This window comes from Anabrus simplex, chromosome 2 (assembly GCF_040414725.1).
Source record: "Anabrus simplex isolate iqAnaSimp1 chromosome 2, ASM4041472v1, whole genome shotgun sequence".
Taxonomy (NCBI): domain Eukaryota; kingdom Metazoa; phylum Arthropoda; class Insecta; order Orthoptera; family Tettigoniidae; genus Anabrus; species Anabrus simplex.
In genome coordinates this window covers 133,255,311-133,278,643 of record NC_090266.1, presented here as the reverse complement: position 1 = coordinate 133,278,643, position 23,333 = coordinate 133,255,311, and the positions used below count along the sequence as shown (strand labels likewise).

The 23,333-nt window shown below is 41.2% G+C and overlaps 1 protein-coding gene across 2 annotated transcripts in view; it reads right to left on the bottom strand.

The window, feature by feature from the left end:
- rush (rush hour) overlaps positions 1 to 23,333 on the bottom strand; it is a 321,395-nt gene that overhangs the window by 10,770 nt on the left and 287,292 nt on the right. For both annotated transcript variants that reach the window (XM_067140378.2, XM_067140379.2), the window contains exon 8: positions 19,958 to 20,058. In XM_067140378.2, coding sequence (XP_066996479.1) covers positions 19,958 to 20,058 — 101 coding nt within the window. The remainder of the gene's footprint in view (positions 1 to 19,957; positions 20,059 to 23,333) is intronic.

Here is a 23,333-nt window from a genome sequence, read left to right as displayed (position 1 = left end):
TACTTTGTAAAATCATATGAATGCCTCTGTTGCACATTAGGATTGCGCATTATTAGACTATTTTTAGATGCCGAACATAGGCTTTCGTGATGCCTTTTGTTGTGGCTGCACAATTTTCTTTATTTCCGCGGGTTTAACGACCATTAACTTCATTAACTTAAAATACCGAAGAGAACCCGTTGAAAATTTGCCAGCAATACCTGTTCCATGCGTCTTTACAATACGACAATCCATCAGGAAGTTATTCTTGCTGTCTATAAAACTGTTACTTTTGCTCAGCGTCAGATATAACCGGCTACCGCTACACGCACGTCTCATTTGCCGGCTGGCGATGTATAGGCCTAATAGCGGACGTTGAAAGTCAACGAACGAGTTTACTGCGCCACGGCATGGCCATTGCGCCCTTGCGTTTTTCGTGCACATACCTCACAATTTCATCTTTGACTTCTTTAATGCGTCCTTGTTGCAGACCATTGAATGCATTTTTTGTACAGTACGGTACCGTACGCATTTTTTAGATCTTTGTCTTCACGCTAACGCCAAATATTGGCTTTAGTTAGGCCTATGCCGTATTTTCTTGCGGCTGCACAATTATTCTACATTTCCGAGTGTTTACTAACCATTAACTTAAAATTGGAATCATAATATCGACGAGAACCCGCTGAAAATTTGCCGGCAATACCGTACCTTTTTACGTGTCTTTACATCACGAAAATATTCCTGCTGCCTATAAAACTTAATTTTACTAAGTGTTAAGTACAATAGACGCGTTATAACTCTGCCCCTGAGTAGCCGGCCTTTCTAAGAATTAGAAGGCTCGCATGTTTTGATGCCGTTCTGCAGATTTGAGAAACGGTTTTGTAGAGGCTAATTGAACGTCATTCTCTCTTCACTATTTCCCGAGATCCAGTGACTTTACACACAAAGCTGTACAATAAATAATAAAGAGGCGGTCGTTTTTATTGTCAACGAGTTTTGTGTGTGCGTGCGCGTGATGGGGGCAAGAAAAGAAGGAGCGTAGTGACCGCGGTAGTTGACTGCTAGGCCGCGATTACAAGACAGCCCTTGAGTTTTCGCAGTGATTCTGTGAAGGGGAAAAAAAAAAAAAAAAAAAACGTAGTCTTGGATTCGGAGAAATACGGTATCACTCCAGTGGTTTCTGTGGCAAACACTTCAGTTTTCTTTTCCAAACGGCGTCACCTAACCTAACCGTATATGTATCATGAAAACATATTTGAAACGCTTGTAGAGGAATGATAAACTACTCGCTAAAAATTTACATGTAAATAGCCTCTTCGAAATTTAACTAGTAGACGCGAGAAGATATGAACTATCCACTGAAATCAGTGATGTACTCTGCCATACAGTAGCGTAGCCAGGATTTCAGCTTGGGGTGGGGCATTTATTTTGATAGGTGACCAAACTTCCAGAGTTTAGGTGGTATAGAATACCTAAAAAGGAAATTAGTGTCCTTGGATCCAAGTAAGAGTGGTGGATTCGTGCGGATTCCGGAATCTAATAGTAATCATGGGGTCACGGGTGCGAACTGTGTCGCACATGTGAATTTGGCCCTGTTTTACGGCCGGATGCTCTTCCCGACGCAACCCTATATGGAGGGATGTAATCACTGTTGTGTGTTTCTTTGGTGCCTGGTAATGTAGAATGTTGTCTGAATATGAAGAGGAAAATGTTGGGACAAACACCAAGTCCCCAAGCCAGAATATAAATACGGTAATTTTATTATAATAATGGTCATGTGATAAGCTATAAAGAAGTGACATTTTATACGATTAATGCGGCAAAGAAACACCCACATACACGTCAAATAAAGGTTTCTCGCCCTTCTCCATGGCTAGATGTTGAAACCAAGAGAATGATGGCCCACCGTGACTAGTTATTTCGACATTATAAACAAACCTTAGATGACACAGACTTCGAATCTTACCGCATCTTAAGAAATCGCACGAAGCAGTTAATCAGAAATAAAAAATGTGCATATTTCCGGAATTTAGCTAACAACTTTAATTCCAATCGTGCATGGGACCAATTTAGAGCTCTGGGAATAGGAAAACATCAACAGAGCCAGACAACTCCTGACATTCTACTTGACGAACTGAACGATTACTCTAGTAGAATAAATATTCAACCTACCCCAATTAACTGCACCGAATCACCGCCCTCCCCTCCAGCCAATCCACCATTCACATTTCACAGTGTCACAAAAAATCAGGTTAAAAAGGTTTTGTACTCGATTAAATCAAAGGCCACGTGTGTAGATGATAATCCTATTACTTTTATACATAACATTATTGGTGCTGTCCTGCCTATACTGCCGCACATACTGAACTACTGTTTACTAAACGGAATTTTCCCTACTGTCTGGAAAACAGACAATATTGAATATTATACTGGTACCTAAGAGTTTAGACCCACAATCCCTCTCTGACATTCGTCCTGTGTTCATACTCCCTGTGCTTTCTAAAGCCTTTGAACGTTTAGTATATGAGCAAGTTCTGGAATACCTAAATAAAAATGCTCCTTTGGACCCTTTGCAATCTGGATTTAAGAAGGGTCACAGTACCGCAACAGCACTTTTGAAGGTAAGAAGAAACGCTATAGACAAACGACTGCACACTAAACTTATCATTCTTGACTTCAGTAGCACCTTTGACACTATAGAAATTCCGACTATGATAAAGTAAATGGAACTGCTAAATTTCGACCTGGCTGCGCTTAAGTTCCTTAGTTATTGTTTGAGTAACCATCAACAGCGTGTAACAGTACACGACAAGGCCTCTAAATGGAAAATGAAACTTAGTGGTGCCCCGCAGGGCAGTATTCCAGGGCCCTTACTTGTCTGTATTTATATCAATGACATACCATCTGTGACAGGAAATAACATATTGACACTGCAAGACAAGATATTAACAATGACCTCTGATGACTCAGTATATATGTACAACGAAATTCTCTTATACTAAACTCCACAAAATCTCAGGCAATCATAATTGGACCACGAAAATTACTGAGCTGCTCAAACAATGTCGCAATCCCGCCTATCCTACTGAATGGGAACATTATTCCCCACAGTAAACCGGTTAAAAATCTTGGCTTAATTATGAATGAAACACTTGATTGTTCTGGTCACACGAAACGGCAGAGGGATATATTTCCATTTCAGCTAAAGGCAAAACTAATACAGACACTCATTCCCCCTATTCTTGATTACTGTTACGTTGTATTAGTTGATATGACGATAGAAGAAACACTTAAACTTCAACGAGCACTGAATTCCTGCCTGAGATTTATTTACAACATCGTGTACGATGTTCATACCACCCCATACTATCAGGCTGTCTCATGGCTGAAGCCTGATAAACGTCGGCAGCTACACACTTTAACGATGGTGTTTAGGAGTGTTAGCTGAAAGTCAGCCACTGTATATTTCTTCTAAATTCACCTTTTTATCATCATTTCACAACTTAAATACACGTTCTAGATCCTATCTTTCTATTCCACTGCACCGCACAAATACAATTAATAGATTATTTGTGGTGACCGGCGTCACATTATGGAATTCCCTGTCAGCTCAGGTCAGAGAAACTAGCTCTTTACTAAGATTTAAGGTCACCTGCCGAGACGTCCGACTCGTTGGCTGAATGGTCAGCATACTGGCCTTCGGTTCAGAGGGTCCCGGGTTCGATTCCCGGCCGGGTCGGGGATTTTAACCTTCATTGGTTAATTCCAATGGCCCGGGGGCTGGGTGTTTGTGCTGTCCCCAACATCCCTGCAACTCGCACACCACACATAACACTATCCTCCACCACAATAATACGCAGTTACCTACACATGGCAGATGTCGCCCACCCTCATCGGAGGGTCTGCCTTACAAGGGCTGCACTCGGCTAGAAATAGCCACACGAAATTAAATTAAACCTGTCGAGACTACCTGCTGAGGACAGCTGACTGAATGGTTGAAGTATGAATGTGTGCGTGCCTGAGGATGTCATTTTTAAGAGTTTTTAATATTGAAATGAAATGGCGTATGGCTTTTAGTGCCAGGAGTTTCCGAGGACATGTTAGGCTCGCTAGGTGCAGGTATTTTTATTTGACACCTGTAGGCGACCTGCGCGTCGGGATGAGAATGTAATGATGATGAAGACGACATATACACCCAGCCCCCGTGCTAGCGAAATTAACCAATGATGGTTAAAATTCCCGACCCTGCTGGGAATCGAATCCAGGACCCCTGTGACCAAAGGCCAACTCGCTAACCATTTAACCATGCAGCCATACTTTTCAATATTAATTAGTTTTAATATTAATTTAGTTAGTAATGTATTTAAACTTATTTTTAAAACTATTATTTTTTGTAGTTTTAACTGTTTTACGTATCTCAGTATTTTATTTAAGATTTTGATTAGTATGTGGTTAAGTATACGAGAGGGCCTCGAGCCCTAACTTCGCCACTGTAAAAAAGGCACTAATAAATAAGTAAATACAGAATGTAAGGGGTATGGGTATAGATATTTTGTTAGTGGGTAAAGAAAAATATATGTCACAACATATGCTAGGGAGTGTTTACCTTGTCCTATTAGTTTCCCTAGCGGTTAGGGCAGCGGAGTTGTGAGCTTGCATCCGGGAGCCAGTGTATTCGAACCCTTCTGTCGGCAGCCCTGAAAATGGTTTCCCGTGGTTTCCCATTTTCACACCAGGCAAATGCTGGGGCTGTACCTTAATTAAGGGAACGGCCGCTTCCATCCCACTCCTATGCCTTTCCTATCCCACCGTCACCATAAGGCCTATCAGTGTCATTGCGACGTAAAGCAAATTGTTAATTCGTTTCCCTCGCAAGCCTGGGGTGCAGAATATAGTAGCATTAAGTTACAGTTTTATGACGCTAATAATCGTATGTATAATTTTTATTAACGTGCCAGAAACCAATGACATGGAGCTGTTGCCATTTCAACACCGTTTTGAGGGCCACCGACCAAAGTCGGTATTTGAACCTGCGAACTCGGACTCAGAAGGACAGCGACTCAACCAACCGAACCACATGAAAAGGAGGCATTTGTGATTATTGTTATAAATAGATTCAGTTAGTATGTTTACACAGGTTTTATGAAGAGCATTTATTAAGGCGTACGTTTTCCAACTGTCCTAAATGCACGAGACCGGACGGAAGAACTAGCTGGAAGCTAAAGAGCCTTGCAGGGGTGTCGCTTCCTTCTCTGTACACTTTTCCAAACCAAACTCCATGGCGTAACAGCCCCGAAGGGCCATCGCCTACCAAGCGACCGCTGTTCAGCCCGAAGTCCTGCAAATTATGAGGTGTCCTGTGGTCAGCACGACGAATCCTCTCCGCCGTTATTCTAGGCTTTCTAGACCGGGGCTGTTATCTCACCGTAAGATAGCTCCTCAATTATAAGCTCGTGGGCTGAGTGTACCTCGAACCAGTCCTCAGATCCAGGTAAAAACCCTGACCTGGCCGGGAATCGAACCCGGGGCCTCCGGTAAGAGGCAGGCAAGCTACCCCTGCACCGCGGGGTCGGCTTGTTACTTTCAGGTCACCTTATTTTAGAATTAGACTTAAGGCATCCTGCATTCGATGCCTGCCACTGACAGAGTTAAGAAAGGCATGGGATCGGGAAGATACAGCCTTGTTTGTGGGTGCAATAGAGTTGGCCATGAGTCTCCCGTGATCGAAATATCTACGTCCTGGCAGGTAGTCACCTTCACGGGGCGTCGTACCAAAGTGGTTCCTTTTTTTAGAAAAAAAAAAATGAAGATTCTACTTCCTCACAAACGAAGAACGATATCAATTTTACGAACAGTTCCAATAATGCAGCCGGTTTAGAGTACAGAAGCTATGATTTCGATTGTTGGATATAATTACATGGCAACAATCAAAACCAATATCTACAGAAGATCCGTCACCGCACTCGGTAGGACCGGCTTTCTTTTCATATCCACCGGGCGAGATGGCCGTGCGGTTAAGGGCGCACAGCTGTGTGCTTGCATCCGCTTCGAACCCCACTGTCGGCAGCCCTAAAGATGGTTTTCCGTGGTTTCCCATTTTCATGCCTTAATAACAGCTGATGGCGGAGCTGTTGAGGATCCAACCAGCCTTAGGGCTGAAGACTGAACATACAACATACAATTAAGGCTACGGCCGCTTCCTTCCCACTCCTAACCCTTAACTTTTCCATCATTGCCATAAGACCTACGGTGCGACGTAAAGCAAATTCTAGATACAAAATAAAACATCTTTTCACAACCCCTTCCATGGAAAAGTTGTATCCACGCTACTGGCACAGACTTGGCCACTGAAATTATTTCGTGGGTACGCCACTGTATCCACTCACCATTTAAGGTACAAGGTAAGCCCGAAGAATGGTTAATACTCAAAAGACCTGGCTGGGAATCAAACCCGGGGCCTCCGGGTAAGAGGCAGGGACGCTATCCCTACACCACGGGGCTGGCAAAAGATTAACAAACATAGTCATATTAACATGAGAAAAGGTGAGCGTTCTAAGTTACTAGTCGCTGCGTTATGGCAAATGTCAAAGAACAGCTAGAAACCAAGTTAGCAATGTTGATGAAACCAAGCTCAATCATCAAGTATAATAAAAATAATTTTGTGCGACTATCTCTAGCTGGGTGTAGCCCTTGTAAAGCAGTCCCTCCGATGAGGGTGAATGGCATCTACCAGTTGTACACATCTTCTGCACACATGGAACTTGCCTCCACCAATTCTTCTTGCTCTCCATATCTATATTATATAAAACTGCATGGATGGCTGACTGACTGACATTAATGTTTACCCACTTCCAGATTAACTAGAAACTTGAGACGAGGCAAACTTATAGCTGTTAGCCTGCAACTAATGGAAAAAATCAAATGTTAGATCCCCACCCAACTCCTCCAAAACCTAAATGGCGGACGCAAGTTCCATGTGTGCTAGAAAACTGAAATTTGGCAAAATTATAGCTCTTGGCTTGTAAAGAACAGATTCCAAAAAGTTACAATGTTTAACTTTTTACCCCTGAAATATATTTAAATACTAGCTGATGTACCCGTGCTTCGCTACGGGATTCTCAGAAAGACTGACTTGGTGGTTTTCCTAACTGAATTCAACATAGGTAATTACAAAAACGTCAGTAGGAATGTAGCGATTGAAAGCAAAGTTATCATATAAAATACTCGATGCAATCAAAAACCGCACACTTTCTCACTTTCAACGAACAGTACAACGATGCCGATCTAAGAGCCCAAAGTTCCAGAGCTGAAATAACCAGATCGCAGACTGCCGTGAACACTCCTCTATCATTATTCCCTTAAATCTGCACACTACTCATTCCAATCAGTGCCTCAAAGTAGGGATTGAATAGCTCGAATGCTATGAAGAACCAGTGTGTTACGTACCAGATATATGAGAAAATGTATGAACCAGAGGAATGGCATGCTAAAGAAGAAAGTTACCTTACTCTGCAGCTACTTCCCGCCAATATACAGGCAGGCTGTTACAGTTGGTACAACCAGGCGAGTTGCCCGTGTAGTTAGGGGCGCGCAGCTGTGAGCTTGCATCCGGGAGATAGTGGATTCGAACCCCACTGCCAGCAACCCTGAAGATGGTATTCCGTGGTTTCCCATTTTCACACCAGGCTGTACCCTAAAGCCAAGGCCGCCTCATGCACACCACTATTCATTTCCTATCCCATTGTCGCCATAAGACCTACCTGTGTCGGTGCGACGTCAAGCAAATTAAAAAACAACCTCGGTACGCTGCAGTAATCCTATCTATCGGGGATGAGAGGAAACAGAAGACAAAAAGCACATCACAACAAACAATGGTAAATGTAATGTTATTGTTGATAAAATTTAAGAGCTTTCTATATTGCAGGCCTTCACAATAGTTTTCTTTCGACTCCGTTATATTAGGGTGTCTTACAAAATTATTTAAATCATAGACTGTAGTTCCTTATTCTCAGACTTTACATACCAATTTTCAATAAATTCTGTTTACCCATTTTCTCGTGACTCAGCTCTGATATGGACTTAGTAACAAAAATCCAAATTTATGAATATCTCTGATTATATGCGGTATGGTAACAATGTAGAAGACATACATGATCGGAAATTTAATAACTTCTAACATAACTACTACTAATTTACGACATAACTAAAGTTATGTTAGTTATGTAGTATTTATCGATACGACCACTAATAACATAAATAACTTATTTGAGAATTACATTTCAGGCCTTCCCCTAAACTACCATTTCACTCAACGTGAAGAAAATAATTTGTAGCCTAGATTGTAGCGGTTCGTCACCCGACTTTACATTCCGATTTTCATTCAATTCTCTTCAGCCGTTTTCTCGTGATGCGTGTACAGACAGACAGACAGACAGACAGACATTACGGAAAAGTAAAACAGGCATTTCCTTGTTACTGTGGACATGACCGATACAGAAATACCATTCTTTTCAAATTCTGAGCAATGTACAGACAAAATTCTTATTTTATATATATAGATTACATTATAGGCCTTCCCCTCAACTACCATTTCACTCAGTGCGAATAACATTATTGATAGCCTAGATTATAGCGACCTATTCCCCGACTTTGCATACCAATTTTCGTGAAGATACGACCACTAATAAAATAAATATTTGACAATTAAATTTTAGGCCTTCCCCTAAACTACCATTTTTCTCAGCGCGTATAGCCTATATTGTAGCGAATTATTTCCCATCTTTGTCTAGCGATTTTCATTAAGACACGACCACTAATAAAAAAATATACATACATACATAATCATTATAGACTGTTATGCCTTTCAGCGAACAGTCTGCAAGCCTCTGAGAATTTACTAAACGTCGCCACAATCCTCGATTTGCAACTAGTGTTGTGGCCTCATTTAGTTCTATACCTCTTAGAAACAGAGTCTAACCATCATCGTCTTGGTCTCCCTCTACTTCTCTTACCCTCCATAACAAGAGTCCATTATTCTCCTAGGTAATCTATCCTCCTCCATTCGCCTCACATGACCCCACCACCGAAGCCGGTTTATGCGTACAGCTTCATCCATCGAGTTCATTTCTAAATTAGCCTTTATCTCCTCATTCCGAGTTCCCTCCTGCCATTGTTCCCACCTGTTTGTACCAGCAATCATTCTTGCTACTTTCATGTCTGTTACTTCTAACTTATGAATAAGATATCCTGAGTCCACCCAGCTTTCGCTCCCATAAAGCAAAGTTGGTCTGAAAACAGACCGATCTAAAGATAGTTTCGTCTGGGAGCTGACTTCCTTCTTCCTGAATACTGCTGATCGCAACTGCGAGCTCACTGCATTAGCTTTACTACACCTTGATTCAATCTCACTTACTATATTACCATCCTGGGAAAACACACAACCTAAATACTTGAAATTATCGACCTGTTCTAGCTTTGTATCACCAATCTGACATTCAATTCTGTTGGATTTCTTACCTACTGACATCAATTTAGTCTTCGAGAGGCTAATTTTCATACCATACTCACTGCACCTATTTTCAAGTTCCAAGATGTTAGACTGCAGGCTTTCGGCACAGTCTGCCATTAAGACCAAGTCGTCAGCATAGGCCAGGCTGCTTACTACATTTCCACCTAACTGAATCCCTCCCTGCCATTTTATACCTTTCAGCATATGATCCATGTAAACTACAAACAGCAAAGGTGAAAGATTACAGCCTTGTCTAACTCCTGTAAGTACCCTGAACCAAGAACTCATTCTACCATCAATTCTCACTGAAGCCCAATTGTCAACATAAATGCCTTTGATTGATTTTAATAATCTACCTTTAATTCCATACTCGCCCAGTATAGCGAACATCTTTTCCCTCGGTACCCTGTCATATGCTTTCTCTAGATCTACGAAACATAAACACAACTGCCTATTCCTCTCGTAGCATTTTTCAATTACCTGGCGCATACTGAAAATATGATCCTGACAGCGTCTCTGTGGTCTGAAACCACACTGGTTTTCATCAAACTTCCTATCAACGACTGATCGCACCCTCCCTTCCAAGATGCCTGTGAATACTTTGCCTGGTATACTAATCAATACCGGGCGAGTTGGCCGTGCGCGTAGAGGCGCGCGGCTGTGAGCTTGCATCCGGGAGATAGTAGGTTCGAATCCCACTATCGGCAGCCCTGAAAATGGTTTTCCGTGGTTTCCCATTTTCACACCAGGCAAATGCTGGGGCTGTACCTTAATTAAGGCCACGGCCGCTTCCTTCCAACTCCTAGGCCTTTCCTATCCCATCGTCGCCGTAAGACCTATCTGTGTCGGTGCGACGTAAAGCCCATAGCAAAAAAAAATACTAATCAATAGACCTGGGATTTTAGGCTCTAAAAAAAATTAGTTTTAGGCGCCTAAAATAGGCTTTTAAAACAAGTAAATAGGCTTTTAAAAGAGAAAATAGGCACTTAGAATATGTTTTAAAAATGTGTGGATAGGCAGGAAATAGAGTTTAAAATATTACAATATACACTTAAACTGTAACGTGATACTTTTTTACTTTAACAAACGTGGTATCCCTATTCTTAACCGAAATAACTGCAAAATTAAGACATAATAAAAAAGACATTTATCAAAAACAATATAAAAAGTAATGTGACAAAAAAAGTTATGGATTATATGATATACCATTATCAGTACCGATCTAAAACCTTAATACTAAAATCACTGTCCACAATTACAGCACTGTAGGCATCCAATAACGGCATAAACGCGAATGGAGTATGTGTTTATTATTTGTGAGGAACATTCCTACAGTACTTTCATTCGTAGTTTGCTTTACAGTACATAACAATAATTTTCTCCAAATTTTCCACAGTCAGGCTGTGTCTTTTGTCTGTTAAAATCATTTTGAAAGCAGAAAAAGTGCGCTCCACACTCACAGATGTTAGAGGGGCATAGGAAAATTTATCTACATTTTTCAATTCAATTTCACTTGGTAAGTCTACCTTTTCCCCATCCATTACCTGATGTACCCTTTTCAGCACTGAATAACCTGAGTTCTTCTGCAGTAGACTAGACCACTTGTCTCTTATTTTGTCCCCTACCTTGCCCCTAGCACTTTGTATGTTATTCTCAGCTTCCTCAATTACAGAAAATTGCTGTTTGAGACTGTTTCCTTTTTCTCCATTTTTGTAATGGTGACTGGAAGAAACGAAAAATTTGCCTGAATATACGCAATGTCTCTCTGAACACTGGAACAATCATTTAACAGATCTTTGACAGACGACACACATGCAGAGTTGTCCGTTAAAGGCAAATTGTCTATCACAGTCTTGATTTCCTCAAGATGTTCTGCATCATACAGGGCAGCTTCCATCCAGGAACCCCAACGGGTGATGATTGGCTGTGGTGGAAGGGGAATAGAGGGGAGTTTCTCTCGAAAGATGGCTATTCTTGATGGTGCCTTACAGAACACTTCCTTCATTGTTGAAATGAGAGTATTTACTGCAGGAAACTCGGCCCTAACTGTTTCTGCGAGTCTATGCAAGGCATGGGCCATGCAAGTAACATGAATTAAAGAAGGATAGAAAGTTTTGAGGAGAGGTGCAGTGGCAATCATGTAGGAAGCAGCATCGGAGACAAGGAGAAGGACTTTAGAATCATCAACACTCCCAGGATACAACAATTGCAACCCCTTGTTGATGAAGTATGCAATGCTTTGACTATTGACTTTCTCAAGCTGTTTAGAGCAAAGAAGGTGAGCGGTAGATGCCTGATTGGGTTCCAGTTTTCCTACTATAAGGTTAGCAATGTACCTGCCCACATAGTCGGTGGTTTCGTCCACACACAACCATATGCAAGACTCCCCAATATCCTCCCTGATTGACAAAATGACCTCATTGTAACAAATATCTAAGTAGTTCTTCTTTAATGTAGATGCTGATGGGATGTGCTGCTTGGTGTATTTCTCTAAAAAATCTCTGAAAACTGGATTATGCACAGCATTCCAGGGGATATTTGCTGCAACTAGGGCTGTACACATATCAGCATAGAAACCATTATGGGTTGTAGGAGATATAGTTTGTGTGAGCAGAGTCTGTCTAATGTTACTTTTCATGGCTGCTTTCGCTTTGTGACTGGCAGTATCTGCATGCTGCTGAAGGTGGCATGTTTTCTCATGTGAAATCTAAAACACAATAAAGTGATGTCAATTAGAGACTAAGATGAGGAATAGAAAAGGTGAGCTATTGAATAAAATTTGTAATTTTGTACTATTTAAATTAAGCCATTATTACTCTAAAGTTAATTAAGAACAAGAACACTACATCCCCGAAGGGCCTTGGCTTTCAATAACGGTTGCTGCCCAGCTAATGGCCTGCAGATAATCCACTGTAGCTTCTCAATTGTACTCACGATGCTGGGTCAACACCGTTCCAGACCTCATAGATTTCTAAATTACTGCCGGTACTAGAAATCGAACCCAGGTCGTCTGGACTAGGTCTCTACAATTAATTAGAGGAGCCAATATCAAAACCTTAGTTTTAGATTAATATGAAATTTACGATATATGCACATACCTATTTATTGCAGTACTGGCAGAAAATAATCTTGCCATCAAAAGTCATCCCTGGAAATTGTACAAGCCATTGTTGTATAAGTGCACTCTTAGATGATTTTGTTTTAGGCATGATGAACTATATTCACTTAAACAAATGTTCTTTCACTGGAGACTTGACACAGAATGTCCCTTCTTACTACCTGCTCCTTGTTCTTCCTAGATAATCTCCCCCCTCACCCCGTCACTCGACACAGTACGTCCTTTACTACCTGCTCGTTGTTCTTCTGAGCTAATCCTCAACCTCCACCCTTCACTCAGCATTCCTTTGGTGACAGTTGTCTGGGAAGAGCACATTTCTGTGAAAAACCCACCCTCTCCTGTTCTGCTCGTTCCAGGATGTCCATTGTGTGATTGTAAAAATTATAGAAGTTGAATTTTATTTTAAATGTAGAAAATAGGCATTTTTAGGCACTAAAATAGTAAAATAGGCTCTAAAGGTCCAATTAGGCATTTTAGGGCACTATAAAACTCTGTTAATGTAAGGTATTTATCATGAAACGTCAACATATTTTTAAAAAATCATGTTATTTCGTAAGGAACGAAGTAGGCATTTGCCTTAAAATCCCAGGTCTACTAATCAATGAGATACCTCGATAGTTGTTGCAATCCTTCCTGTTCCCTTGCTTATAGATAGGTGCAATTATTGCTTTTGTCCAATCTGAAGGTACCTTACCAACACTCCACGCTAATTTGACTACTCTATGAAGCCATTTCATCCCTGCCTTCCCACTATACTTCACCATTTCAGGTCTAATTTCATCTATTCCTGCTGCCTTATGACAATGGAGTTTATTTACTATCCTTTCCACTTCCTCAAGCATAATTTCACCAACATAATTTTCCTCCTCCCCATGAGCTTGACTGTTTGCAACACCACCATGATGATTTCCTTTTACATTGAGAAGATGTTCAAAATATTCCCTCCACCTCTCCAGTGATTCCCTGGGATCTGTTATGAGTTCACCTGAATTACTCAAAACACTGTTCATTTCCTTTTTCCCTCCCTTCCTAAGATTCTTTATTACTGTCCAGAAAGGTTTCCCTGCTGCTTGACCTAGCCTTTCCAGGTTATTACCAAAATCTTCCCATGACTTCTTTTTGGATTCAACAACTATTTGCTTCGCTCTATTTCTTTCATCTACGTACAAATCCCTGTCTGCCTCGGCCCTTGTTTGGAGCCACTTCTGATAAGCCTTCTTTTTACGTTTACAGGCTGCTCTCACTTCATCATTCCACCAAGATGTTCACCTTTTCCCTTCTTTACACACAGTTGTTCCTAGGCATTCCCTTGCTGTTTCTACTACAGCATCCCTGTATGCCACCCATTCACTTTCTATATCCTGAACCTGCTTACTGTCTACTGTTCGAAACTTCTCACTAATCATATCCATGTACTTCTGTCTAATTTCCTCGTCCTGGAGATTTTCTACCCTTATTCGTTTGCAGACAGATTTCACTTTCTCTACCCTAGGCCTAGAGATACTTAGTTCACTACAGATCAGATAATGGTCCGTATCATCGAAAAATCCCCGAAAAACTCGTACATTCCTAAAAGATTTCCTGAATTCAAAGTCTGTTAAGATATAGTCTATTATGGATCTGGTACCCCTAGCCTCCCATGTGTAGCGGTGAATAGCCTTATGCTTGAAGAATGTATTCGTAACAGCTAAACCCATACTAGCACAGAAGTCCAGCAAACGCTTCCCATTCCCATTAGCTTCCATATCTTCCCCACATTTACCAATCACCCTTTCGTATCCTTCAGTTCTATTCCCAACTCTCGCATTGAAATCGCCCATTAGCACTATTCTATCCTTGCTGTTGACCCTGACCACGATGTCACTCAATGCTTCATAAAACTTGTCAACTTCATCCTCATCTGCACCCTCACATGATGAATACACGGACACAATTCTTGTCCTAATTCCTCCCACTGACAGATCTACCCACATCATTCGCTCACTTACGTGCCTAACAGAAACTATGTTGCGTGCAATGGTATTCCTGATAAAGAGCCCTACCCCAGACTCTGCCCTTCCCTTTCTAACACCAGTCAAGTACACTTTATAATCTCCTATCTCTTCCTCCTTATCTCCCCTTACCCGAATATCACTTACTCCTAGCACATCCAGATGCATCCTCTTTGCTGACTCAGCAAGTTCTACCTTCTTTCTTCCATAAGCCCCATTAATATTGATAGCTCCCCATCGAATTCCATTTCGTTCGCCAAGTTGTTTCCAAGGAGTCCCTCGCCTGTCAAATGGGAGTGGGACTCCATTACTCCCATACGTCCGAGGCTTGCTTAAAGTGTTCTGAGCTCGGTAAATTCATGAAGCAGGATGCTGTCCCACTTGCACATAGTCCAAGTGAGGATCTCTCCTCTAACGGGTTATGGACCACCGGTGAATTGTTTAGTCCTAGCCGCCTGAGCACAAGGAGGGCCACGACTCGGAATATGTCCGAGATGCCCACTCCCATTCCATAGCAACTGGTATCCCGACTCTCAGGACCACTTACTAGGCCACTCAGCCGTTGCCCATGGTTCACGAACTAGGAATTTCAGGCCTTCCTCTAAACTACCATTTCACTCTGCGTGATTAAAATAATTTATAGCCTAGATTGTAGCGGTTCATCACTCGACTTTACATTCCGATTTTCATTAAATTCTCTTCAGCCGTTTTCTTGTGATGCGTGTACATACATACATACATACATACATACATACAGACAGACAGAAATTACGGAAAAGTAAAAAAGGCATTTCCTTGTTACTGTGGACATGACCGATACAAAAATAACATTCTTTTCAAATTCTGAGCAATGTACAGACAAAACTCTTATTTTATATATATAGATAGAGGCATTTTGATCGAAGGTGCAGGCCATCCTTTCGAGGTATTTTGTGGCTGAACGGTAAGTCGTACTGCGAAACGGACAACACATTCTCCACCAATCATGAAGAAATGTACACCTATAGTCCTATGACTTTTTATCGTATCTCAATCACTTATAACTTAGAGCTGCATTTTCCAATTTTATGTGAATTTTGTAAATTTTCCGTAATTAATTTTACTGTTTGGCCCACTTATAAGGTTGATAGTATCAGAAAAATCGACAAACTCACTGCCACATCCATGGGCCATACGCAAGCCAAATTGCATGATTGTAGCTGCCATGTAAGCATGGAAAAATGAAAGGAATGTGTGGAAACTACTCAAATTTCAACCTAATGTAAGTTTCTAAAACAATCTAAGGTGGGAACCTGATGGAGGTACGACAAAACGTCAAAGAACCAAAGCTGTAGATTGTTTCATCCTTGATATGCCTCCAAAGTTTCAATGCTGTAGCTATCCGTTAAGCAAGAAAAATAATTTCTGAACTTGTGAAAAATGAACAAAATTTGACCCAGATCAAAACATTTACCTCTAGGCTATAAATCACCAATGTACGAAAAAGTGTGATATGGACAAACATGTAGGCCACTAAAAGGGCCGTCTGGTGGTGCAGTCCGTTTGTTAATACGACGTACTGCTTTGCCACAGTCATTTTCCAAATGAGCACTTCTAATGAAGAGCCACTAGGGGTTTGGGGGTAGAGTCACCAATGAGCAAAAGCGAGCCTGGTAAATAAATATCTATTAAATTACTTAATTCCATTCCTTTCTTTACAATACTTCTACAGTTAAACACTAACAATTTTATGTCATCCCTACTTCACTTCAGGCTTCCTATATGGACATCAACGCTCCCTTGTCCGCTCCATTTCCCTGAATGTACTTTGCTATAACTCTTCTAGACAAACTCTGTAACTTACAAGTACCATTGCGGTTCAAGTGAAGGTAGGGTGACCAGCCGTCCGGCTTGCCGGACATGTCCTCCTTTTTTCGCGCTTGTCCTCTGTCCGGCAAGCATTTATTTGCTATTAAATGTCTGGCTTTTTGTATATTGTATTCTTAGTCGTTCAGTTTCCTATTGTTTTCTCTGAAAAGCTATTTTGTTGCACTTCCTCTATCTCAGTCCATATTCTGCATACCCTATCAGACTACGTCATTTACTTAATAATAAATCATATCTTAAGTTAGAGCTGTCCGAAAGGCCTGTCACCAATGTGGTGACACCGCCCGACGTAATCTGAACGTGCTCGGTCTGGCCAGGGAATTCTCGGCGGGGATTCACCAGTCAAGTAGGCCTAATGCTGGCTGCGGTATTACGTAGATTTGTTTTTGTGCTAGTTGGATTTGGACCTTCTGAGTGAGTGGAGTGTTTGTGATTTTATTATGAAATTTGAATAATATCAGTATGTCATCACTCAAAAGTGGCGAGGCACAAAACAGGAAATGTAAGTTCTCGGAGAAACTGAAACAGTGGGGTGCAGTCGATAAGTATCAGCATAAAATAGTCGTAAGGAGGGTGAAACATGTACCATTGACTTTTATGTATTATGTATAAAATTTTGACCATATGAAATAGTGGATCAAATTGTATTGTATTGAACAGGTGAACTTATAATATTGTAATAATATTTGAGACATAAGTGGTATGTTCCGAGCTGTCAGCGGAGAGATGGCATGGAATGACATTAGTAGAAGAATAAGTTTGAATGGCGTTTATAAATGTAGGAAAGATCACAATATGAAGATAAAGTTGGAATTCAAGAGGACAAACTGGGGCAAATATTCATTTATAGGAATGGGAGTTAGGGATTGGAATAACTTACCAAGGGAGATGTTCAATAAATTTCCAATTTCTTTAAAATCATTTAGGAAAAGGCTAGGAAAGCAACAGATAGGGAATCTGCCACCTGGGCGACTGCCCTAAATGCAGATCAGTATTGATTGACATATAACCTTTCTACAGGGTGATTAATTTAAAAGTGCAGAGCGCAGTGCCCGCAATGACAAGCAGGCATAGTCGGCTCAGAGAAGCGGCATGATTACGCCTATAGAAACTAAACGAAACTGAACTCACTGGCTACATAGATGTTCTGGACAAATAAGTAAATGAATAAACAAATAAATAAATCAACTAGGAAATTAAACTGAACTCACCAGTATTTACAAACGATGCTGAAAGTGATCTCCAGCTGCAATGCAAGCTTCACATATTGTAATAAGATTTCGAAACACACTTTGTAGTTCATGGACACCGATAGAACGCACAATGTTCCTAATTTCAGTTTTTAATTCTTCTGTAGTTCGAGGATTATTCCTGTAAACTTTTCCTTTAAGATTTCCCCATAGATAAAAATCACATGTGCTTAAATCAGGCAAATGAGGGGGCCATAAGCCTTTACTGATGATCTGATCATCATCGAACATTTCCCGTAACCGCCGCATAGAGATACGCGCCATATGGGCCATTGCACTATCGTGCTAGAAATAGCCGTACCTTTTCTCTTCTTCAGTCAGTTCAGCAAAAAATGACTCCAGAATGTTGTGAATATAACGGTCAGAAGTAATCGTGTCCTGAAAAAATATCGGACCGATAATTAGTCGGGCACTGATAGCGCACCACACACCCACCTTCACATCGTGCAGAGGTCTCGGCTGTAAAATGTGCGGGTTGTCTGTATCCCAGATTCTATTGTTCTGTGAAGTAACATATCCACTACCGAGCTCGATAGCTGCAGTCGCCAGTATCCAGTATTCGGGAGATAGTAAGTTCGAACCCCACTGTCGGCAGCCCTGAAGATGGTTTTCCGTGGTTTCCCATTTTCACACCAGGCAAATGCTTGGGCTGTACCTTAATTAAGGCCACGGCCGCTTCCTTCCAACTCCTAGGCCTTAGTAAGGAACAATTAGGTGGCGACACATCGGCAAACTGTATGTCAACACAGCATCATTAAGTTGAGAAGTACTCTAATACCAATTTTATTGAACCATCTCATGTGTACAATATTTTAATTTCACTTTTAACAGTATTGAAGTGTTATGCTCAGAACATTCCAGCACATTCTTCACCATTTTAACTGACGCATTCGGCAGTCCGAATTATTTTAATGTTTTTTTGTCCTTGTCCTTGGTGCTTAATCATAAAACTTTTCGGCTGATGATATCTACAAAATAGATGAAACATGTTCCGTTATTTTTTTAAATGTTATTTAAATAATTAAATAAAAAACTTATAGTACTGTAAAGGTGGAACATCTGACCATACCTTTTAAGTACTAGAATGTCCGACTCATTGGCTGAATGGTCAGCGTACTGGCCTTCGGTTCAGAGGGTCCCGGGTTCGATTCCCGGCCGGGTCGGGGATTTTAACCTTAATTGGTTAATTCCAATGCCCGGGGGCTGGGTGTTTGTGATGCCCCCAACATCCCTGCAACTCGCACATCACACATAACACTATCCTCCACCACAATAACACGCAGTTACCTATACATGGCAGATGCCGCCCACCCTCATCGGAGGGTCTGCCTTACAAGGGCTGCAATCGGCTGGTAATAGCCACACGAAATTATTATGTAGTACTAGAATTTGAACCCAGCATCTCCCAAATGCAAGCTTACAGCTACACGACCATAACCGCCGCCGCCCCTACTCCCACTCCGAACCCTGCTCCCTCAGTAGTGATGTTTGGCTAGACTGCACATGCAATGCAGGCTCACACTGCTCTTCACCTACTTGCTACATGCTTTCTAGATAACTGGTCCCACCAGATCAGTATTATAACATGTAGATCAAGGTTTGACACTATAAAAATATACGGTAATAATGTTACTGTTTTTACGTCACACTAACTACCTTGACGGCTTTTGGAGATGATGAGGTGCCGGAACTTTTCCCTGCAGGAGTTCTTTTATGTGCCAGCAAATCTACCGACATGAGGCTGACGTATCTGAGCACTTTCAAATACCATCGGACTGAGTCAGGATCAAACATGTCACTCAGACCGGCGACACTATAACATTTGGGAAACATGCTGGGATTCAAAATATTCACAATACTGCATTATTGGTTGTCTTAAGATTGAAATATTTAAGTAGTTGAGCAATTAATGATATTACTTTTATTATCTAGCAAAATCTAAGCATCTTTAACAATTAAAAGCATAGTGATAAGTGTAACTCCTGAAGAGAATTTACTGGCCTTATTTCAGCTATTCCCGTTGCCTTATGGTACAGCAATTTATACTCTATTCTATGTTTACTTTCCTCACTATGTTTCCGTTCCATCATTATTCTAATCCCAAAGAATTCAACACCAAAAAGGTTTCGATTTCAGTTAATCAATGTTTGCCTCCCAAGTCATCTTACAATTTTCTTTTCAAACCAACTATGTATCTAGGGCAATAGGGCAAATATTCTTGACAGCAAAGCAAAGTACCACTCACCTCATCATGAGTAGATTCTTGAGCTGACCTATTGGCTTCATCATCCTCATCAGAGTCCTCTTCCCCAGATGAATCACCAGATCCACTTCTTTCTTTTTGATCTGCAATAAAAGGAAGATGCATGGAATCACTGCAAATTCAAAAGCAAATTACTCTTTTAATATGTTAATACTTGATTTCAGTCTTGCCTTTTTTTCTTTTCTATTCTTAAAAAATAGAAAGCCATTTGAATGTTAACTACCATAGACTATATACTGTAATTAGCAATACCAGATTTCACATAAATCATTAGCAACAGGCAAAGATGTGCTATTTCACAGGTAGTGTCACCTCGCATTACAACCTTGAGTGACTGACACATTTGGCTTTAATCGTGTAAAGACAGAGACAGACAATAAATTGCCATCGGAATGCAGACATATAATTTACTTTAAAGAGTAGATTCTCATATCTAGCATTTATTGTGGTTAAGAGTAAGAGAGGACCATGAGTCCTAACTTCGCCACTACGAATAATAATAATAATAATAATAATAATAATAATAATAATAATAATAATAATAATAATAATAATAATAAATAATAATCCCGTGTGGGGATTTACCAGTTACCTCCATCGGGCGCGTCCCATTGGAATTGGGGAAGCTCGCTGGCTCTGCCGCCAGCAGAGTCAGAGGGTAGTAGGGAAATAAAATACCACCGTGAAAAAAAAAAACTGGTCCCTTGCCAGGGTTACGGCGAAGACTGGTAAATGACCAGAAGCCAGAAAACATCTTGAGGCAACCTCTAGGGCTAACAACCCTAGTTGTAAAAGGATGGGTACCTGTCCAAAGCAAAGTCAAGTCAAAAAGCATGATGGCACAACATTTCAAGAAACATACCCCAGGGGGTAAATCTTCAGATAAATCCCTCGTCGTGAACGCCATGGCGCACGAGTCTCGTTCGGATTCTGGGGGAGACTCGACATCATGCAAGAGACGAGTCGGAGCGTCTCGGTGTACCCCGAAGAGTCAAAAACTCAGGCCAAAATCTAAAACATTTCTAGCAACTTTCAACATAAATTCACTTACACAAACTGGCAAGCTGAAAACCCTCACCAAAGCTCTTCACGAAAATCAGATATCCACAGTGGCCCTACAGGAAACAAGGTACCCAGATGAAGAGATTTTTGAATCCGAAGGCTACCGATTTTTCAAGAGCAAAGCGCAAAGAGGAATCCTCAATGGAGCTGTAATGCTTGGAACCGCGTTTGCTGTTAGAACCAAGATCCTTAAATCGGTTGCAAATTTCGAACCTGTGAATGACAGATTGTCTATACTCACAATTAAATGCGCGAACAAAACCTACGCCCTAGTTAACGCACATGCTCCTACAAACGATAAGAACAAGTCTGATCCAGACGAAGTTGATAATTTCTGGGACCTACTGGATGAAAAATTGAACAAAATCCCCAAACACCATGTCAAGCTTCTTTTGGGTGACTTCAATGCCCAACTAGGTCGTGAGCAGAAGTACAAGAAAGTTATAGGAAATTACCCTGCTCACAAAAGAACCAATCCCAACGGCAAAAGACTGGTGACCATCTGCGAAAATCACAACCTGCAGGTCATGTCGACCCACTTTCGCCATCTACCCAGAAAGTAAATGACTTGGCGTTCTCCCGTCCAAGCTCTCGGAGAGTTCCAAATTGATCATGTTGCGATCTCCAGGAGAAACAGCCCTGAGATTATGAATGTCAAGGTAAAGAAAGGCATCAATGTGGCCTCAGATCATTACATGTCTCTTATCAAATTCAAACCAATTCCCGCAAACACAAGGAAGACAACCAAACAGATCACACGCTTCGACAATGATCAACTTCGGCAAAGGGTCGAGGAGTTCCAGGAGAAGGCTAGACTGTGACTTTAACAACGCCAAAAGTCTCCTTGTTGAGGCCGCCAAAGACGTTGCAGAAATCAAGAGAAGCAAAAAGCATACCTGGTGGAATAGTACCTGCGAATCAGTCCTCCAAGAAAGACTCAATGCATGGAAACAGTACTACTCTACGAAATCAGAAAATGATTGGGAAACCTACAAAACCCAACGTGCCCAAGCAGCTAGGGTGTTCAGAACTGAGAAACGTAAAAAAGAAAAATCTCTCATTGAAAAGATAGCACAAAACTTTAGGAAGAATGAAAGCAGAGAGTACTACAGAGCCTTCAAACGCAAACTCACTGGCTATAAACCACCATCTCTATGCTTTGAGCGAACGGACGGCACACTGGCAACGTCAAACGAAGAAAATTGCAGCATTCTGGCAGATTATTTCCAGAATTTACTTAATTGCTCTAAACCGCAAAGCGCCATTGAGACCAAGGAACCCTTACTCAGGTACCCAGATTCCAGACCACCCGACAGAGATGAAATCAAGCGCCACATTGACCGTCTCAAAAATAACAAAGCGCCGGGGGAAGACTCAATAGTAGCAGAACTATGGAAATATGCCCCAGAAGAATCACTTGATATCTTGCAAAAGCAAATAGAAAAAATTTGGAACAAGGAGACCCTACCCGAAGATTGGAAAATAGCTTTGATCCATCCATTACACAAAAAAGGCAGCATGAAGAACATCAACAACTACAGAGGAATATCTTTGCTACCCGTGACTTACAAAATTCTATCACTTGCCATCCTGGAGCGTTTGGAAGCACAAGTCGAACATCAAATAGGTGAATACCAAGGAGGGTTCAGAAAAGGTCGCTCAACAGCTGAACAGATCCAAAATCTCAAAACGATCATCAGATATTGTACACTTAAGGTCCAAGCAGTATGTGTCTGTCTTTGTGGACTTTAAGAAAGCGTACGACTCCATTGACCGGGAAGTCCTGCTAAACATCTTAAATGAATTTGGAGTTGATTTGAAACTGCTGGCATTAATTAGAGCCACCCTGACCGATACAAAATCCAAGGTGAAGTTCCACGGATGTCTCTCGCATTCCTTTGACATCAAAACAGGAGTCCGACAAGGTGATGGGCTATCCCCAATACTCTTCAACTGTGTTCTTGAAAAGATCATCAGAACCTGGCGGGTGAGATTACAGGAAACCAACTACAGTCCATTGAGAATAGGAACCAAATCCAAGGGGATCGCAACAGACTGCTTAGCATTTGCCGATGATATAGCTGTTCTCTCAACTGACATAGAAACCGCTAGAGCTCAAGTTGAAATTTTAAAGGATATTGCCGAACAAACTGGTTTGCAGATATCGTTTGAGAAAACAAAAGTAATGACTAACATCAAAGAGGCTCCACCAAAACTCCATACAAAATACGGGGACATCACCCGAGTAGACAAATTCAAATACCTGGGTGAGATGATCATGAAAAATGGACTGGAC